The sequence below is a fragment of the Galeopterus variegatus genome, unplaced genomic scaffold (genome assembly GCF_000696425.1).
Source record: "Galeopterus variegatus unplaced genomic scaffold, G_variegatus-3.0.2 Scaffold985, whole genome shotgun sequence".
Taxonomy (NCBI): Eukaryota; Metazoa; Chordata; class Mammalia; order Dermoptera; family Cynocephalidae; genus Galeopterus; species Galeopterus variegatus.
The window spans coordinates 88,149-108,709 of NW_007727096.1; the positions used below are offsets into that span (position 1 = coordinate 88,149).

General features: G+C 36.7%; 2 protein-coding genes across 3 annotated transcripts in view; both read right to left on the bottom strand.

Annotated features, from left to right (window-relative positions):
* The window catches only part of LOC103591547 (cytochrome P450 20A1), a 65,489-nt gene extending 61,542 nt beyond the window's left edge, over positions 1 to 3,947 (bottom strand). For both annotated transcript variants that reach the window (XM_008574030.1, XM_008574029.1), the window contains exon 1: positions 3,819 to 3,947. In XM_008574030.1, coding sequence (XP_008572252.1) covers positions 3,819 to 3,890 — 72 coding nt within the window. In that variant the 5' untranslated portion in view covers positions 3,891 to 3,947. The remainder of the gene's footprint in view (positions 1 to 3,818) is intronic.
* A 15,380-nt stretch (positions 3,948 to 19,327) lies between these two features.
* Positions 19,328 to 20,561, bottom strand: part of NBEAL1 (neurobeachin-like 1) — a 173,940-nt gene continuing 172,706 nt past the window's right edge. Inside the window, exon 54 of the mRNA XM_008574031.1 lies at positions 19,328 to 19,991. Within this exon, the coding sequence (XP_008572253.1) occupies positions 19,890 to 19,991 (102 nt within the window). The 3' untranslated portion in view covers positions 19,328 to 19,889. The remainder of the gene's footprint in view (positions 19,992 to 20,561) is intronic.

Consider the following 20,561-nt stretch of genomic DNA (forward strand, 5'->3'; position numbering starts at 1 on the left):
TTTCCAATCTAGAATTTTATTTTATTGTTTTTTGCAACTGGCCGGTACAGGGATAGAACCCCAGACTCTGGTGTTATCAGTACCACACCAACCTAGAATTTTATACCAAGCCAAACTATTATTCAAGTGTGAAGTTAGAACAGAGAAATTTTCAAATAAGCAAGTTATCATTAAATTTATTTTCCTGTATCATTTTGTCATAACCATCTACCAAAACCCCAATTCTGATTAAATCCAATGCTCTGTTAACTCTGCCTGTGAACCCACAGCTGGAAAAAAATACAGCCATTCTGAGTCATGTCACTTTAAATTCATGAACCTAAAATGGGTTGTCTGGATATCATACATTTCCTGAGTTCATTCATTCTCCTAATCTTCTAGATGACTACTTCATTCCTTCCTTGTCTTCAAATCCCCTATCCTCACCAATAACTGATAATCTTGCTTCTTTCTCATTAAAAAATAAAAGCAATCAGGAGATAACTTCCACACCACACCTACCTATCTACCTATATTTGTGCCCTTACATTCCATCCTCCCTCCTATTAGTATGGATGAACTGTTGACGCTCCCAATTAAATGCTCCCCACCCCTTCACATCTGTATTAGATTGCATCCCCTCTCACCTACTCAAGAAAATGGCTACAGCAATTCTCTTGTTTCTTACATCATCAGTTTTCCCTTCATGACATGACAGTCCTCATCAGCATATTAACATAATGAAATTTACATAATATATATAATTACATAATGTAATTTCCTCCACCTGAAAAGATTCTGCTGTGGTTTGAATTTGTCCCCCCAGAGTTCATGTATTGGAGTTATCCACATTATAACAGTTTTAAGAGGGTGGGAAATCCAACCGCAGTATTTGCAAGGTGGTGCCTTTAAAAGGTGATTGGATTGTGAGGACTATAACCTCATGAATGGATTGACCTATTCATGGATTAATGGGTTGATGGTCTAAGGAGTCACCAGGGAGTAGACGGGTGAAAGAAAGCAAGTGAGCACAAAAAACATGCTTTTGCCCAGCCCTCACTCTTGACGTTCTCATCATGTGACAACCTGTGACACCCTGGGACTCTGTTCAGAGTTCCCACCAAGAAGAAGGTCCTCACCAGGAGTGCCCCCTGGACCCTAGGCTTTCCAACCTCTAAAACTGTAAGAAATAAACCTCTTTATAAATTTCCCAGTTTCAGGTATCGTTATGAGCAACAGAAAACAGAATACAGATTCCCTTCACCTCACCTCTTTCTCTAGCTACCACTCCCCTTTATAGCAAAAGTCTAAAGAGTTGTCTGTAGTTGATATCCCTGAACCTACTCCATTTAGGTTTACCACCCTCACTGTTCCGCTAAGATTGCTCTACAGAAGGTTATCGTTACTAAATTCTTAGGCCTTAACTTACTTGACATATCTGCAATATTTGACTTAACTGATCACTCTCTTCTGCTTAAAACACTGGCTTCCTTCTATTTATCTGGTTGCTCCTTCTCAGTCTACTTTGTTGTCTCCTCTTCCTCTCCTCAAGCTCTAAACACTGGAGAAGCCAGGGCTTGGTCCTTGGACCTGTTCTCTCTTGTACCTAAATTCTGTGAGAGATCACAACGAATCTCCTAGCTTCATCATCTGTACACTGATGGCTCTCAAATTTATATCTCTAGCCTGGAATTACCCCTCAAACTCAAGACATATATCTAAGTATCTTCTCAACGTCTCCGCTTGGATGTCTAACAGGCATTTCAAATGCAGCATACTCAAAACCAAACTTCTAATCTCCATGAATCCACACAACCTCCTACCAAAATAAAACTAAACAAAAAGGCAACAAAACCCCCGATCTTCACTGGAGTCAATCCATTGTTCCAGCCACCAGTCTAAAAAACTAGAGTTTTCCTTGATGTCTCTCTTTCTCTCACATTTCACATCCAATCATTGGGAAACCCCACTGGCTCTATCTTCACAACGACTAGTTCTCACCATCTCTGCCACTACTACCATGGTCCAAGCCAACACATCTCACACCAAAATGATAATATCCTCCTAACTACTCTGTCTGCTTCCACCTTTGCCCTAGGCCCAGTAAGTCTACTCTTAACATAGCAGCCAGAATAATTTTTTTTAATTTATCTAATAAAATTAAATTTTAATTATCTTACATTTAATAATTTAAATGTCACTCATCTGTTGAAATCCTCCAGTAGCACACAGAGTGAAAGTCCATAAAATGGCCTACAAGCCATTTAAAATCGGTCCTTTACCCCCATCTTTGACTCTATCTCTTTCTAGTCTCTTCTTGGCTTACTCCACTCCAGCCACACAGGTCTCCTTGCTCTCCAGGAACACACTAGGCATGTTTCTCCTTGAGGCTCTGCATCTGCTGTTGCCTTTGCTTGGAGGCTTTCTCCCACATCTGAACTGCTTGCACCTTCCCCTTCTTCAAGACTAGGCTCAAACGTCTCCTTATCTCTTGAACATCCTACTTTTAAAATAACAATCCTACCTACCCCAACTTTATTTTTACCCATAATACTTAACACTAACAAACTACACATGCTATTTGTTTATATTGTCTGTTTCCCTTCACTAGAATATAAATTCCAAGAATCAGAAATTCTGTCTGGTTTGTTCACTGCTGTATTCCTAGCACATGGAGCCGTGTCTGGGTTCCATGACTAAAAGAATTGAATTGACTGAAAAGAATAAAGTGTTGGTTTTATTAGCGCATCAAAAAAAAAAAAAATAGTCTCATTTATAGATTATGAAAAATTCAAGACCTGGGGCCACTAAAAATGTTTAGTTTCTCAGTAAATAAGATTTCCGGAAGTTCCAGACTGAGTAGCTGCAATATTCCACCTTGCATCGTAGAACATGTCTTAACGACGATTCCTCATCCACCGGTTCTTTTCTTTTTAGAAACACCCAGTAAGGCCGACAATGGCGAGTGGCAAAAAGAACAGGAGATGAAGGACAGTGGCCCAGCGCAGCGCGGCGCTCTTTCCCTCAGCCCTTCTGTGTCCGAGGCCCTGCGAGGGGCAAGACCCGGACCTCCAGCACTCTGGATTCCAGCAACGACACAGTGACAGACACATGGAAAAGCAGAGGACACAAAAAAGTGCTGAGTGAATCCTCTGGAAAGCAGAAAGGAGCGGCGCGCCCTGGAGTTGCCTCCCTGACACACTAGAAAAGAGAATCCGGGTTTGGCAGCGTTACTGCCAAAAAGCCACCCACAGCATTTCAGAGCCGCCTAGGGACAGTGGCGTGTGGTGACGGGCTCGTTGCGGCGGGCCCGCCCGCGAGGACCCGCCCTCAGGCGCAGCTGAACCGCCCGCCGGCCTCGCACCGCGCTGCCTCGGGGAGGGTGGTCGTGCGACCCGCGCCGCTCCCCGCGAGGCGTCGCGTGGCTCCGGGTACGGTCCCCGCGCCTGAGCCCGAGCCGGAGCGGGAGCCCTCCTCCCCGGCCCGGCCTGCTGTACGGCCAAAAAGAGAATCCGGGTTTGGCAGCGTTACTGCCAAAAAGCCACCCACAGCATTTCAGAGCCGCCTAGGGACAGTGGCGTGTGGTGACGGGCTCGTTGCGGCGGGCCCGCCCGCGAGGACCCGCCCTCAGGCGCAGCTGAACCGCCCGCCGGCCTCGCACCGCGCTGCCTCGGGGAGGGTGGTCGTGCGACCCGCGCCGCTCCCCGCGAGGCGTCGCGTGGCTCCGGGTACGGTCCCCGCGCCTGAGCCCGAGCCGGAGCGGGAGCCCTCCTCCCCGGCCCGGCAGCCCGCTGCCAGCACGTCGACGTGGATGCGACGAGGGCCGAGACGGCGGTTACCGGGTAGAGGTAGAGCACGGCTCCCACCAACGCCAGCAGGAAGGTAACGGCGAAGATCGCGAAGTCCAACATGGTTCTTCCGCCCGGGGAGCCACGTCTCGGATCCACCGCTCGGGCCGCAGCGCCTCAGCCTGGCCCTGCCGGAGGCCTTCGCGTGTGGGCGGAGGCAGCCCGCGGACCTGGGAACGAATGGGTCGCCGGAGGCGTGGCCAAGGCCCGCGGCCCCGGCGCGGCGGGGAGAACAATGGAGCGCCGAGGAGCCGGGACATGGGCCCAGCGCGCAACCCGCCCAGGCCGAGTAACTCCCGGGCGGGGGCTACGGTGGACGCGGCTCCAGACCACGCCCGGAGCCGCGACTGGGGGAGGAAGCTGCTGGCGAAAGCAGAGCCCGGGCTTCTGAGAGAAGTTAGGGTTATCTTCGCTCTGCCCCGGCCATCACTTTCCGCAATGGATTTAAGATTAGATCCTCTAAACCATTGGTTCTCAAAGTGCGGTGCCTCGACCGGTCGCATCAGTGTCGCCGGGGAACTCATTAGAAATGCAGATTCTCGATCCCACCGCAGACCTACTGAGTCAGACTCTCTGGGGTGAGGGGACACGGGTACAGCAATCTGTGATTTCACCAAGCCCTTCCGGGAATACTGTTCCACTTAAATCTGAGTGAGGGCCACTGGCCGAGGCTAACCTGCACAGGGAAGTCTCTGAGAGTTAAACTCCGTTAGATGCTCCTTGTTTCGCAGAATTCCCGTTTGCAGTACTAGTAAATGTGATTCTTTGACACTTGAGCGAAGGCCGCAGACTGGTCAATGGTGGATAAGATTTCCTGGCTCTCTAGCTTTGACTTTTTTGATAAATTGCTTGAATTTTCTAAGCTTCCATTTCCTTCTATGTAAAACAGTGAAAATAATACCATACAGAGTTGCCTGTAGGATTAAGTTAGATTTTTTTTTTTCCTTTTTGTCTTTTTTACTGACCGGTAATGGGATTGCAACCCCTGGTGTTGCGCCGGCACCGCGCTCAGCCAGTGAGCGGGAACCGGTCTCCACATGGGATCCGAACCCTCAGCGGGAGGGCCGCTGTGCTCGCAAGCGGCGCACTCTCCAGTGCGCTACCGCCGGCCCTGAGTTAGATATTTTATGAAAACCACTTAGCACAGCTCCTGGCAAAACTAAGTGCTATCTACTTCATCATTTAGCATTAAAATACCCCAAGGCCCCTCTTCTGTTTCACATACAAGGGTAATGTAAGGCAAGGCCTGCTGCTCACTAGTGCTCCATTTAGTGAAAGCTTACTGAAAGTGTTTATAGATTTAATAGCTTTACTAATATAAGATGGCAAGAACAGGCAATTCGGCAAGAGAAATCATTCCAGATTGCATAATAAGTAACTATTACTCATGTACGTGAAACATACTTCACTGAAAATGCTAAATCTTTTGACATCTACAGCAAATATAACAAGACATTGCTATTTAATATTTCACTTAGCAAAATCATATTTTTAAGTCTTTCTCTGCATATGTGTGTTTCAAATTGCCGTATGTGTTTAGAAGTTCATTTTTAAGTCTCGTTTGGAATTTTAAAGACATTTCCCATCACAATGATGTTCCAAATAGGTTTTCAAAACAGTAAACACAAGATTTTTAAGTGCATAATGTAGCTGTGTAATAGTAACCTTCGGCACCAATGCTCCAGGATATCTGGACTCTTCTTTTAGTCCTAAATTGACCTTCATAGTCTGAGACCCTCTGAACTTTGAAGGTATGTGAAAGAGACAAAAATTCCAGAGAAGGGGCAGGGCACAATACTTCAGAGACTGAGTCTTTAAAAATAGACATCTCCCTTCTCCCGTGTTCTTCAAACTTTTTACCTAGATACTACCTAAAAGTATTTTGAGGGCTGGCCCGGTGGCGCACTGGATAGTGCCCCGCTTGGGAAGCGCGGCGGCGCTCCCGTCCGAGGGTTCGGATCCCACATACAGACCGGCTCCCGCTCACTGGCTGAGCGAGGCGCGGGAGCAACGCCGAGGCTTGCGATCCCGTTGCCGGTCCCCGATCCGGTACGGGGGCAACACTGAGGGTTGCGATCCGTTGCCGGACACGGAAAAAAGACAAAAAAAAAAAAAAAAGTATTTTGAATACATATATACTCACACATTTTTGTGTTGACATCTAAAATTTTCTAACTTGACTTTAAAGGATTACATTTCTGGCATATTATAAATCTTTACGTTTCGAAATTGTTATATCTCTCGTTTAAATGTGTAAAAAGGAATTTAAATAGTATTAGTGATGTGATAACTATCATCAGACCTTTTTTAAAAAAATACATAAAGTCTTTATGAACATCTGGAAATTTTCCATGGTTCCTTTTTCTGAACTTATTTCCATTGTGCTTATCCCACAGAATTTTATTTTAATGCAAGTATTTTTATCCTTGAAAATAATTTTTTTCTTCACCTGTCATACTTCTCTTCAGTGTGTACTCGTGTTGAATTACAAAATAGTTTTCAATTCTCTGACTCTAAAACTCCTGTTTTAAGACACCTATGACATATTTTTAAATATTTTAAAAATATTTGGGGCCAGCCTGGTGGCGCACTCGGTAGAGTGCGGCACTTGGGAGTGTGGCGGCGCTCCCGCCGAGGGTTTGGATCCCATATAGAGACCGGTCCGCTCACTGGTTGAGCGTGGTGCGGGCGCGACACCGGGGTTGCGATCCCATTACTGGTCACGAAAAAAGACAAAAAAGAAAAAAAAAATTAAAGATTTAAGATATTTTTAAATTTAAAATATTTTAAGTTTTTGAACTATTTTTTTTTAGATTCAAGTTAGAATTACAATTTCAGGGCCGGTCCGTGGCTCACTTGGGAGAGTGCGGTGCTGATAACACTGAGGCCTCGGGTTCAGATCCCATATAGGGATGGCCGGTTAGCTCACTGGCTGAGCGTGGTGCTGACAACACCAAGTCAAGGGTTAAGATCCCCTTACCGGTCATCTTTAAAAAAAAAAAAAAAAAAAAGTATTACAATTTCAGTTACACAATTAATCAAAACAAATATATTACAGAATTTGATAAAATATTACACACAAGTAAAATTTTATCAGAAATGCATCTCTCCAGATGGATGGGCACTTTTTTCAATATGTTTACGTGTTTATGAATGAATATTACTTATTGTTAAAGTGATCCAGGATTCAGTATCAATCCTACTCCTGTTTTTTGTTTTAATAATTGTAAGCCCTAAGGAAAATTTTATAAGATGGGACATTGTTATAGTATATATAAGCAACATCAATTTTTTGCAGCCCTTTGAGATAGAGGACAAAAATCATAAAAATTAACTATGATTTTATTATATAAAATTAACTGTATTATATTTAGTGGTCTATTAACTCACATCTCAATTAAGTCCTCCTTCCATTTTCCTGAAAATAATCAGAAAATATTTGTTCCTGTTTTCCCCATTCTCCCACCCTTCCCCTGTACCCTCAGATCCAATCTCTGCTGTTCTTTGCCCTATACTATGACTACTGCAGTTAATTCCTTCAGACTATCCCACATGGGCTCCTTATAAGCTCACTTCCCATTGAGTTCCATCAATAGGAGGCATCTGTTGGCTAAGACAGAAGAAATCAGGTTTAGAAGCTTCCTTTTTTGCTCCCTTTTAACTCTGAACCATACAGCATTTGCTGGTGGGAGCCATATCCCACTGCACCTACAGCTTTTGAGGTAGAGGCTTCCCCTATTACCCTCCAACCCTCTCTGAGCAACAGTAATAATTTTTTCTCTCCTTGCCCCTTCTGACCTAGGAATGACTATGGTTTTCCTTGTTGCTAGTGTGTGGGTACTTCAACATCCCTTATTGGTTTTATTAACTCTGCCCACATCTCTGTATATAGTTTCTGCATTAAAGTCTTTTGAACCTTCTGGGTTAGATACTATTTTCTGTCAGACCTGACTCTATTTGGCACAAAGAGTGGCTCCCAGAAACAGTTCCTCAAGATGGAATTCTAGGACCAGGTAAACACATATTTGATGACCTTCATAGTCTGTGGTGTGCAGTGGCAACAAGGTTATTGAAATTATGGGCCGGCCCCGTGGTTCACTCAGGAGAGTGTGGCGCAGGTAGCCACATGGATCCTACATAGGGACGGCTGGTGTGCTCACTGGCTGAGCGTGGTGCAGACCACACTGTGCTGAGGGTTGCAATCCCCTTCCCAGTCAAAAAAAAAAATATATATATATATATATCACCAGAGGTGGCATGGGATGGAATGTCAGTAGGGTATAAAATTTTAGATGGTCAAGTGACTGTTGAGGGCAACAATGGGGATTACAACAGACTGTGGGGTGGATGGCTATTTCTGACTGCACTGTAGTTGTAGAGCTTATGAAAGGAAAAATATAAATTTAAGACCTTGAACTCCCAACATAAGGTGGGGCAGAGGAAGAACCAGAAGCCTTCCACGATGGTCTCAAAAGAAGCACTTATCTTGTGCAGCTGCAGGGCAGATATAGCTGAGTATCAGATCCTAAATCTAAGGACTAGGACTCTGACTTAAGGACATTTAGTCAGATAAAGACAAAGCTGAAATCTCAAGTCCTTCTGAACCTGCCTTGTTGATGGAAGCTGGTCTTTCTCTTCTGTCTGAAGTAACTAACTTGTCTCACATAAAAGACTTTCGGAAACTTGTCTTGAATAAGTTACAACCCAAGGGAGTACCTATTATCTTGAAGAAGAATTCCTATTTCTTCTCATTATCTCAGACCAATAAAGAGAGTTAAACCCATCATGGCCCAGGAAGAGAATTGCCAGTCCAGTTTCTAGAGGAAATACCTTATAGCAGTGGCACTCCAAGAAAAAGGAGACAGGTGGAGTAATTTATCACTGTTATTGCTTACTACTGGCCACACATGGTGACGATAAAAAACAAGACATTTAGTTGGTTCTATCATTGTTTTAAAATTCTCTACACACAATGCCTGGGCCAGAGGCCAAACACTGGCTTATACATCAAAGGAATAAGACCTTGTATCAGCAGGAATGTGGGAAGCATGTATGGGAATGAACACTAAGGGTATCTGTTTAAGGAAAGGAATATATAAATACTGCTAAGGGCCAAATTTGTTTAGATGGTTTCATTCACTCAGCATTTGGGAACTCAATATGTTAGCTTGAGCACCTGAGATTGGATCTGAATGTGCGTGTTCTGTTACTTGAAGCCTGGATTCAGTATTGGCCTACAGTCATTCAAGTTGAGATGCCAGAAATTTCCTGGAATACTGTTTTGCAGAGGTCGGCAAACTAAGGATTGTGGGGTCCCATCTGTTTTTGTGAATAAAATTTTATGGGAAGACAGCTATGCTCATTTCTTTGCATACTGTCTATGGCTACAACAGCAAAATTGATAGTTGCTACAGAGACCATATGGCCTTCAAAGTGTAAAATATTTATTATCTGTCCTTTTACAGAAAAAGTTTGTTGATCCTGCTGTGGAAAAAGAAGTACAAAAGTTTATGGAGATGGGAATGTTGGGTGTGTATTTGGTTGCATTGTTAAAATATTTAAGTCACAAATCAAATTAACAGTCTTAAATATTCTGTCCTCCTTCCCTAATAAAGTATACCATTGTAGGGGAGGAAAGATTTTCTCACCCGTCACTAGGTTCATGGCTGAGGACCCTATAATAAAAGACAGATTAACAAGAGAAAAGTGTACAAATTTATTTAACGTAAGTTTTATGTGACACAAGACCCTTCAGAAATGAAGACCCCCCCCCCTAAAACAGATGAACTTGTGTATTTTTACGGTTAGATTTGATGAAGAGGTGGATAGTCGTGGAATAGTATGATTAGACAAAAGGGGTATGATCCAGTGGTAATAAAATGGAGAGAACTTAACAGGGTCTATTTGTTCAGAGTCTTTGCTATGTCCCTGTGTCTTCAGAGATAAGGATGTTCCTTTCCTCCAGGTGTAGGGAGAGCATCTCTCACATGAGGATCTTATGAACTGTTTCGGGGGAGAGGGATGAGGAGAAGGTGAGAGTGACATTTCTGCTTCTGCTGTTTTCTCAAGTGTCGAGTTGTCATAATTTGGGGTAGCGGGTCCTGAACCCCATCACCTTCATGACAAAATTAAAATATGCATAAAACTATAGTTTTTATGACAAAATATCAGATAGCTGAACTTAATTATTGTGTAGTGTCTAGTGATATTGTTCTACAATGGCCTAGGTATGCTTGGATGAAAAATCATATTTAGATACACAATTCATAAATTATTGTATACTTGTTTCATAAAATTTATTTTTCTTCCCTTCATTTCAGCAAAATCCCTATTTTTATAATCAAGATTTTCACATGACTTGTGTTCTATTGCCAGTAATATCAAACCAGCCTGTCTTAGGTCATTGTAGTTCTTGGAAAGAGTTTTAAAATAATCTTTTCAGGTTTATTGAGGCATAATTTATATAAAGGATAGATTTAAAATACATTTTAAATTGGTGACATTTTGCTTTGTTGAGGCAGTAGCAATTGGAATTATCAATAAAGTAGTATTTAGATTCAGAAATGAACCATGAATTTTACCTATTGGGTTCAACTGTAATAAAGTTGCATATAGTAACATTGTTACTGCAATAAACATTATAAAATAGTTTAAATTTGTCATAACAATTACTATCACCTATTTTGGAATTTTTTCACCATCTCTTAAAACAGTTATCTAGATCTATAGAGTAATAAAAACAACTGGTACCACACTTTACTCATGTTATATCTATACTTATTTTAAAAGTAAGAGTAATTTAAATTGCAAACTGCATCTGGAGAAGTCCCTCTGCATTATTATGGCTCTAATTAATAAGGCTATTAATGAATATAATCATTACTTCATTTAATCAATATTGGAAAACCACAAGTATTTGCATACGAGGGATCTTCAAAAAGTTCATGGAAAGGTCTGTATTATCTTTTAGTTTTCCACAAAATTTTTGCAGTACCCTTGCATAACACAATTTGTCATTAAAATGATTTTAATATAAATTTAGATTATTTCCTCAGAAGTTCCTCAAAATTTTTTACCTCAAATAAAAGTTCCAGGTGATTTGTACAGGTATTTCCTTTCACATATAAAATTTGATAAAGTTTGTTTTCAGTGTCAGTGTTCTTCTTCAACCTCTTGACAATGTACTCAAGTTCTTATGTAAGAAAGTTCTCATGTGTTTTTCCCATCTGTAAATGCCTCTGTGATGCACCTTGATAATACTCTGACACATGATGCTTAAAAAGGATTCTGAAACTACTCTTCTAGGCTGAATAATTAAATCTATCTTCATCTTCTCCTTAACCACAACATCATATGTATATGAATGACTTGGCATACTGACTATGAGTTGTTAAAGGATTTGGGCTATAAAGCTTAATTAATATAAAAATGCACCTACTTTCAAAATATCTATTTTATTACTAGAGCATAAATAATAGTAATGCACAATTTTCCATAGCCTTCCCCTAGTTTTTCCAATCTCTGCCAAGTTATAATTAAACCACCTTTAAATAGATACAACTTTTAGAAAATACACCAAATGCTACTTAGTTAGGTAAAAAGTTTTATGGTGATTCAGTACACTGTCAAAATCATTTTGAAAGTTCAGTAGTGAATAAGATTAAAAATTAGTAAAAAATTCTCAAAAAAAGTTTTAAAAAATTGTTTTAGATTCTCATCAAATGAATAACGTGAGATGTTACATGGCAGGAAAATATGAGCTCCTGTATTTCTGTGAAAAAACCCCACATTTATTTGATGCCTAATACGTTGTTATGGGCTTGTTTCACAAAAAACAGGGTGGTCTTTATTAAGTTTTTAACTAACCTGCTTTGATTGTCCAGTTACGAAGAAATTTTACCAGATGGATTAATGCAGGAAGTTTCCAATTTTAGTGAAATGTCTTCAGTAAAGTGTAGTAGAGAGCTACTAGATAAAAATTAATGTTTATTCCTGTTGTCTTGTTATCTGGATCTAGAGACAAAAGTACAAGCAAGAACTTGGAACAGAATTTGGATTTTGTCTTATTATGGATTAACTTCTATTAACCTTAACAAAAATACAAGGAAGGAAAGGATTAGGTCAACATTTAGACTGTCAAAAGTAGATGGATAAAAGATTTTCATTATGAAAGGAAATAAAAGTTAAAAAAAACCCCAACCTAATATATTATCTGGTTAAATACAAATGGAGATTTATGGCATATGACCATTTGCTAAGGGGAAAAAAATGTAACAATGTGTCTGAGGTAGCTTTAAAAGTCTACATATGTGTTGTTCTATATGACAAAAACTGGTCAGTTAATACAATATTTATCTTAGTCACACAGGATTACAGAAGAAATTCTGTTCATATGAAAAAGAAACAGTGACCAATTTTTGTGGGAGCACATAGAAAAAGAACAGGGAGTGCACAAAGGGTAAAAGTCTTAAGTGCACTTATGCAGAACCTAAGTGCTGGAAACAGCAAATAGTTTCTGCTAGATAAGATAAGAATATTAAGGTCATTTCTTATCCAGCTTCACTCCCTTTCCTTTGTTTCTCAAGACGTTTTCCAGAGATTGCCCCATAGCCAATTTCTTTTCATTCCTTTGATAAATGATTGATTAATTTGTTTCTTCTCCTGTATTTCCTTGTCTTTATAATAAAAGCTGAAGCAAATACTGACTTGGAGCTGTACCTTGTCTCTCCCTTCTTGAGGGAGTTGTCTCAGGGCAGTCCTTTTGGGCTTCTCATTGCTCTTAATATTCGTGCTCTGAGTAATCTTTGTATCTCTATCATACAGCAACAAGTGACAAATTTTCTGCTTAATGAACACTGTATTGAATCCTTTGTCTACCCAAATAACTTAGCCAAGGCCAAGTTCTAATCAACCTCTGTGAATTGAGAACTAGAAATCAACTGAAGAATGTAATAACATTTTTTATTTGATTCAAACACATTTTCATATATAATGCTAATTTATTATGTACAAAATAAATGTACATTCTTAAAAACTATTAGAGTACAAATTTCCAAGGGACTAAAAAAATGTGCAAAATTTCCATTATCATCTTCAATCATGCTATACAGAAATCAAACAGCTCATATACACACACTGAATTTTTTTAAAAACAGCACTTTATGTAACAAAACAAAACATACATCTTAGATATTTAATTTTAAAAAGATGGGGAAGGAAAGAATGTATTGCACCAAACTAACAATAACTTCATTATAATTAGAATACTAATCAAAATTATTTATACATCTTTATTGTCTAAAACTTGCTCAACTTTAAAACCCTTTTTTTTTTTTGGCATATAAATATCCACTAAGTCACAGTTTGCACAGTCAATAATTAGATATAAATAAGGCTTAATATTCTTTTTCATGGTCAATTCCAGTAGAATAAATGAGAAGGAACATTGTAAGATAAATACACAACTTTTTGAATTCCTTAAATATTTAAGTAGCAGCACAATTTCCAAGCAACTTTTTTTAAACAGTCATTCTAAATTTTCAGCTATGCTCCTCTGAATTGACTATGTGCACATACATGTATTCAAGTCCCTGTCACCCTCTATAATACTGAATTGCTCCTAATTAATCTGGGTCCCATAAAACCTGACAATAGAGAAAAATCATATATGTTTGATATTTTTCTAAATGGATTCACTTCTATAGCAATGAATCTGATAGAGAATGGCTGTCTGGCCAGATATCTGATTTGTTTTTGCTAAATTTTTTGCTCCAATTCTATAAAAGCAAAAAGTTGAGGGCAGGAAAGCCATACCTGTTAAAGAGTTTCTGAATAGAACAGATCAGCCACATGGTTTTCTAATCAGTTGTCTCACATAAAGATAACATAAAATAAGTAGTAGCCACAAAAAATGTTTGGTGATGGTGTTTATGAATCAGTCTTTCAGAGTAGTAAAAAGCAGAATAGGAAAAAATAGTTTAAAAATAAAAGATCTTTAACAGTAAGAGCTACCATAACATGCCATAATTTTGGAAGTAGTGTAGAAACTATAGTTAAATCACTAAAAAGTTATCTAAGAAAAGAAATCAAAATTCCAAAAGAAGAAAAGAGTTATTTTCTTTAATCTCTATGTGAAAAATTAAGAAGCTGAAATTTTTTTCAGCTAAGTATGACTACTTATATATCTTTACCAGAACCATTTCTTAAAGTGTTTATTGAATAATATACTCTTAGCATTCTGAAGAGCAAAATAATCATGTCTATTACAGATAAGCACTTTTTCCTTCAAAATATAAGAGTAGAATTTATGAATTTGTAGGTTGAGCCCACTAAATCATACAACACATTGCTTAGTGTGGGAAAATGTTACCAAAGAAAAAATATCAAAAATAGCATTTTAATGTTGACTCATACACTGACTGCCAGAGAACCTTTAGTTTTAATACATCTTAAGTTGAAATATATTATTACCAATTTCCAATTTTAGTGAAATTGGACCAAGAGGACCAACTGGAATAAGACTTTTAAAAAATGATTTATATTATAATCAATAAAATAGTTTTTTCAATCCCACCTAAATCCTAACTTTTCTTAGTCTCACATTACAGTAGTACATTGTAATAGCATCACAAGCACAGCTAATCATGTGATACATCAAATAGTTTAAATAATAAGAAAAAAATTTTAAATAATGAGATAGCCATCATATAAGTGCACAAACATACACCTCCACTAAGAGTCAACTTTGAAAAATGAATGAGTAGTTTTTTAAATGACAAAATTGTGGTGGTGTTATCATTATTATGGTTATATTTGTAAAATATAAGCTTCCAAAGACACATATGAAAACTGTACAATGAAAAATAAATGTTGAATTAGTGACTTTCTAATTGTTCTTTTCCTGCTCAATTTTCAGTTCATAAGATTATGAACATTAAGACAAAAGTAAATACTACTCTGTGTCCCACTTATCCATATAGCTCTTAACTCCACAGTTCCAAATCCTGCGATGTGTTTACAAATCACCCACATGTGACAAATGTCAGTGAGATAATAACCTAAAAAAATGTGTCTGATGAATTACCACAATCTATCAGAAAAGTATCTGTTAATATAGCCATTTTTACACAAGGTTCTTATACTGAAGAAAATCACATAACTCCTGTATTTCAGACAGAATCACTTCCAATTTAGGACTAAATATCTTATATGTTAATGCTTTAATCCCTATAACACCTATGAAAAATTGAAGATTATTTCCATACAGAGGCTGTTCCTATGAAAGTCATCAGAAGTACTTAGAGAATTTATCCAATACTTTTCAACCAGGAAAATTCTATTGATTACAAGCTTAAAGGCTACAAGAGATCTAATTTTATATTTGAAATTTAGCATTTGTTACTCATGCTTTTTATTCTTTAGAATGTTACCCAATTCAAGTGTACAAAATATTCACTGATAGTCATTAGGAACTAATATTAGCAAACAGACACTTTTTTGGAGGTAAATATTAGTCAAAATTTTCAAATGTGAAAGGTCTAAAGAGGGTTCATGATAAGAATACGCAACTGAAAAGGAAATCTGGTTATTTCTGTGGCATGCAAAACAAAGATGATAAAGTCATTCCAAGGATAATAATTAAGCCTATTTTCAAATAAGCCAGTGAATATTAGACATGTTTTATAAAATAAATGGACATAACTTCTACAGCGGAAAATATTTTAAGATATATAATAAGCCTGAGACAATTTTTTTATACCAAGAATATCAAGTAAAGAGATTCAGAAAGTCCAAAGTAGTGTACAGACATCTGTGTATTTATAAAACTCCATGGACAAGTCTGATCTGCAATTGCAATCAAGAACCAATGGCCTATGAAATGCTAGATTTAAATGAAAGAAGTAAGGCTGTGGCCCACATTTGCCTAATGTCATCAGGAAAAGCACCACCACAACTCTGATAAACATAAGAAAACTCTACAGAACAATGATATGGATGGGGTCAAATTTGAAACAAATCAAATGTTGAGTACAAATGATATGTGAATTAGGCAAAAAGAATATTCAGAATGAATATTTGCTGAGAGTGATTTGGGAAATCTTTTGGGAAAGAACAGTTTCAGTGGATGAAAGGAATAATATTTAGGACAAGCTATAAGTCTGGCTGACAAATAAAAACAACAGGTTAGAGTTAGAGTAAAAATAATATATTTCATTTCTTATATTGCAGTCAAAAACTGTTATGGAGAGAGGTTTAAGAACCTATTTATGAAAGATAGGTTTAATAATATATTTGAAGAGGCTAACCTTTACACACACACACCCACATACACCCACACCCACACCCCCCATGATATCACATATTATATGATATTATTTAATACTATAATATTTATATTTAATATAGTCTAAGTGCTTGTATCTTTTCATTGGAAAGGTGATAAACACAATGCTTATTTTATAAATATAAATACATAAAAGGAACTAACCTCTTTAAATTTAATTAAAAGATTTCGTTACTGATTTTTTGGTATTAACAACATAAAATATACTTGAAGGCAAATGCCATATATCTATCACTATTAAATAAAAATCTGGTATTCAAATTAATTTTTTTCTGCCTACTCCCATTCAAGCAAACTATAAAGTCTTAGGTTAAGATTTAAATTTCAAACCTAAATTCTGAGTGCACACTTATTCCTTACAGAAGCATAAAGCTGATTTTCAAAACCAGTTCTTTGAAGGATAATTTTGATATGCCCTAAATAGAGGGAAAAAAGGAAACCTCACTGACGTTCCTTGCTAATGACAAAATGAATACTTGGCATTTTTCTCCTACAAAAGCATGCAGTGTGACCTAAGGAAATTCATAGATAGAAACTTCTTCATAGCTGACATCAGCTTCAAAGGATAAAAAGAAGAATAATAAAAACCAACTGGCCAACCTTCATTTTTACATGCTTTCCTGATATTCATGTGCTGATATATTTTTTCTTCTCTCTTGCAATTTTGTCTAAGTGATAAGAATACTGATTAGGGAGAGTTGTAAAAAGTTTTGGAAAGCTGCTTTATTCTCTAAGTGTGCACACCTATTACATGTTTTAATACTTGATCTCACTTTCCAAAAGTAAAATCATTATCTTAGTATAAATCTCTCCCCATCAGCAGGATGCTAAGGTTTTTATTTCCATCAGCATCTGTGTCAAGAAACAAAAGCAGATATAAAGTTCTGTAAAGATAACAGACTTTATAACAGCCAAGTTGAAATACCATATTCATCAGCCAAAATGCCCACCTGTTATTACATTCTAATGATACTGGTAATTTCTCCCATTATACAATAGAGAAATAATTTCTATGAATAACATCTACATATATCAGAATCCCCAAAAGTACATCTTTCCAGTGATTTTAAATTCAGTGGCCTATACTATTTAAATGAGGAATATATTATTCAGCTAATGGTTCTACCATATTTACTTATTTTAATAGATAAAGTTTAAGTTCCATTCTTCTAGACCGTTGCTAGTATTCTCAAAGCTTTTCCTCAAACTCCGTATTTTTGGTTTTTACTTTCTGGGAAAAGTAACATAAGGAATAATTCCACTACCCTGAACATTTAGTATTAGTCTAGGTAGAATACTTATACTGTGAACAAAGCTTCTTCTTACTTTAGCTATAAAATGAATAGTGCTTGTTCAGCTCCTCCATCTAAAAAGCAGCAGAGTAAAAAATGATAAATTTAGAAATTTTTCTCCGATTAAGTTCTTATAACTCATAAACATCCAAAATAATTTCCAAACTCAATATTAAATGACCTTAAAAATAAAGAAATCATACTTATATCAAAATCTCTGGATAAATAACCAGAAGAAAAATTTACAAAGTTTTGATTTAGAAAAAGTTTATCAAAAAAACTATATATTAAAAACCAAAAATCAATCATGTTGGGTTCTACAGACTTTAAGTCTCCTAATAAAAAAAAGAAGATAAAACAAAATGGCCATCGTGGCACCATGGGTGGAGAACTGGACTGGGAGTTAAAAAATAAAACAAAAGAATAAAGATAAACTAAAGGAAGCAATAAGTCTCACTTATAAATCATAATTATTTGTATTGCCTTGTTTTGAGACTTTTTTAAACACAAATTCCTGAAGTCCTCAGAGAAGGAAACCTTCACATTTACATATGTGCTATTTTATAATTGCCGCGCCAGTTTATTTCAGTGTTATTTACCTAAAACATAGCTATTTTTTCCTGGATAAAACAGGATTTTAATTTATTGGAAAGGAAATTCTTCTATAAATTTAATTAGTCTTGACTCAAAACAAATCATTTCAAAAGTTTCCCTAAACAAAATCTTTCATTTAAAAAAAAAGTTTTTTTACTTACTCATAGGATTGTATTAAAAAGGGCATTGGATACTGTAGTCAACAGGAGAGAGAAATTACAAAGGAAAAATTTCTCCAAGATTCAATTAAGACAACTGGATGTAAGGAAATCTATAATTTGTGAAATGAAAAAGGAATATTATTATAAAAATAATAACAGAATCTGTAATTATAATCATTCCTTTTTGTTGTTGTTGTTGTTGTTGTAGACCCTTTTAAGAAAGCCATGCAACCATTCTTTCCTGCAAATGCACTTAACATACAAAATTTACACACACCCCCACACATACCCACACACAGGCTGGCTGGTAAGCTCAGTTGGTTAGAGTATGGTGCTGATAACACCAAGGTTCAGGGTTCGATACCTGTATTGGCCAGCAACCAAAAAAACCCCCCAAACAAACAAATAAACAAAACCACAAAAAAGGAAATTTCCACACAATTTCAGGGGATTCATAAAGTCTCCAAAACCCCTGGAATCTCAGATTAATAACACTGGTAGTTGTAAAAGCTCTGTGACCTAAGTCAAAGTGGATCTCATAAAAGAACTAGGTTTAACAATTTTTGAATTCCAAATTAAATCAATCAGCCTTTTACTTTAAAATCTTGAATAATAAAGCATAATGTAACATTTAACGATGTATAATAAAATTAACTGTAATCCTAAAAGTTGTACATAACATGAAATAGAAATGTGTTTTTTAAAATTAGTATATCCAAAGGACTACTTTAAGTTATACATATCTTTTCAATTCATTCTTGAATCACATGGGTATCCTAGGTAAAATGTAATATATTTGGGTATTATTGCTAACTGTTCTAATTATTAGAGGAAAACACAGTATTTGCTTAGTATAGAAAGCCAAGAAATTTTGAACTTTGCAGATGCAAATTGTGCTGCGAATGCTACTTAAAGGACCCAACTGTCAAAATCACACCTAGCATTTTTGCTTAATTATACTATTAATGAAATACATCTGTAAAATGTATCTCTGGTTTCTCTTTTTCCTACCAAATCTGATTATTTAAGGATAATAATGCATCTTGGTAAATTCTCATTAGTAATATGCTAAGTGTTAGTGGAATGAATCAATGTACCAGTCTTATTTTAATATTACTATGCAAACCTGGAACTTTTTGTGTTTTGAAAATCCAAATGTGCAACAGATGCCCTTAAAATATTACCTTCAATCAGGAGTTCTGTAAATAAATTGATATATTTTTTATATGGTAGTCAGTAAATAGGAAAATGATTAAGAATGTATTAAAAGCCATGTCTCTCAACTGTCCCATTATCTGTACCTTAAATTTTGCTATTAACAAGCAAACTGAACCTAATTTCTTCATTTTGAAAGTTTGTTTTTGCAAATGAATCTAATGATCTTTAGGAATAGGCCACTAAATGGAATCAAATATATTTTCTCAAATCTACTTTAGTGTGGACTAAGAATTAGATAGTAAGACGGTACTCATTAATGTGAACCAGAAATTTTAAAAATGAATAACAATACAACTTATGTCTTTACATATGTACTATACCAAATTGTGGTAATCTCTAAATGATTTTCAGGGATAAAAGCCTTGAAACATTTCAGGAAGTTGAGAGATGTGGTTTAAGTGACAAAGCAGTAAATCAAGTTTCAGTTATCTATGACAGAAGATGGAAATAACAATCACTTGGAATCTTGAGTATTATATTCAGTTTCTCCAGCTGAAATCTGGCTGAGCCGCTTGCTAGATCCCCATAATTTTCGAGAAAGCTGACTTGAACGCATCTGTTTAAAGTAATCCAGAGAAATAAAGAATAGACATTAAAAAAATAAATAAATAATATTGATATATGAAACGTTAATTTTGTAGAATGCAAAAGAAATGTTTTGTTAGCAGATTCATTAACATTTTAAAGATTCTTGATTAATAAAGAAAGGCTCTATAATGATTATGTCTTTCAGCTGAGAAAGGGCTAATGCTAATGTGTAAATTTAAAAATTAAATGTGCCAGTTATTTGAAAATTACCACACTCCTTTACTTTATATACTAACAAACATATGTATCACTTCATTAAAATAAGCTTCTCCAACTTAATGTAGCTAACAAGACGTATAGGTTTGGGAAATTTCTTTTCTTGCAACTGCAGTATATTAATGCCGATCATAAGGATAAAGAGAAATTAAAATGATGATTTCATGAAAAAAAGTAATTTAAAAATATTTTGATATAAGAATTTCAAAACATAATATTTAACAATAGAATGATAGAAAGTAGTTTAGAAAATAAGAATAGCATAAGCCCTTTCAAGGTAAGGATCACAGTTTGTTCACCATTAAATTTGCACCACCTATCT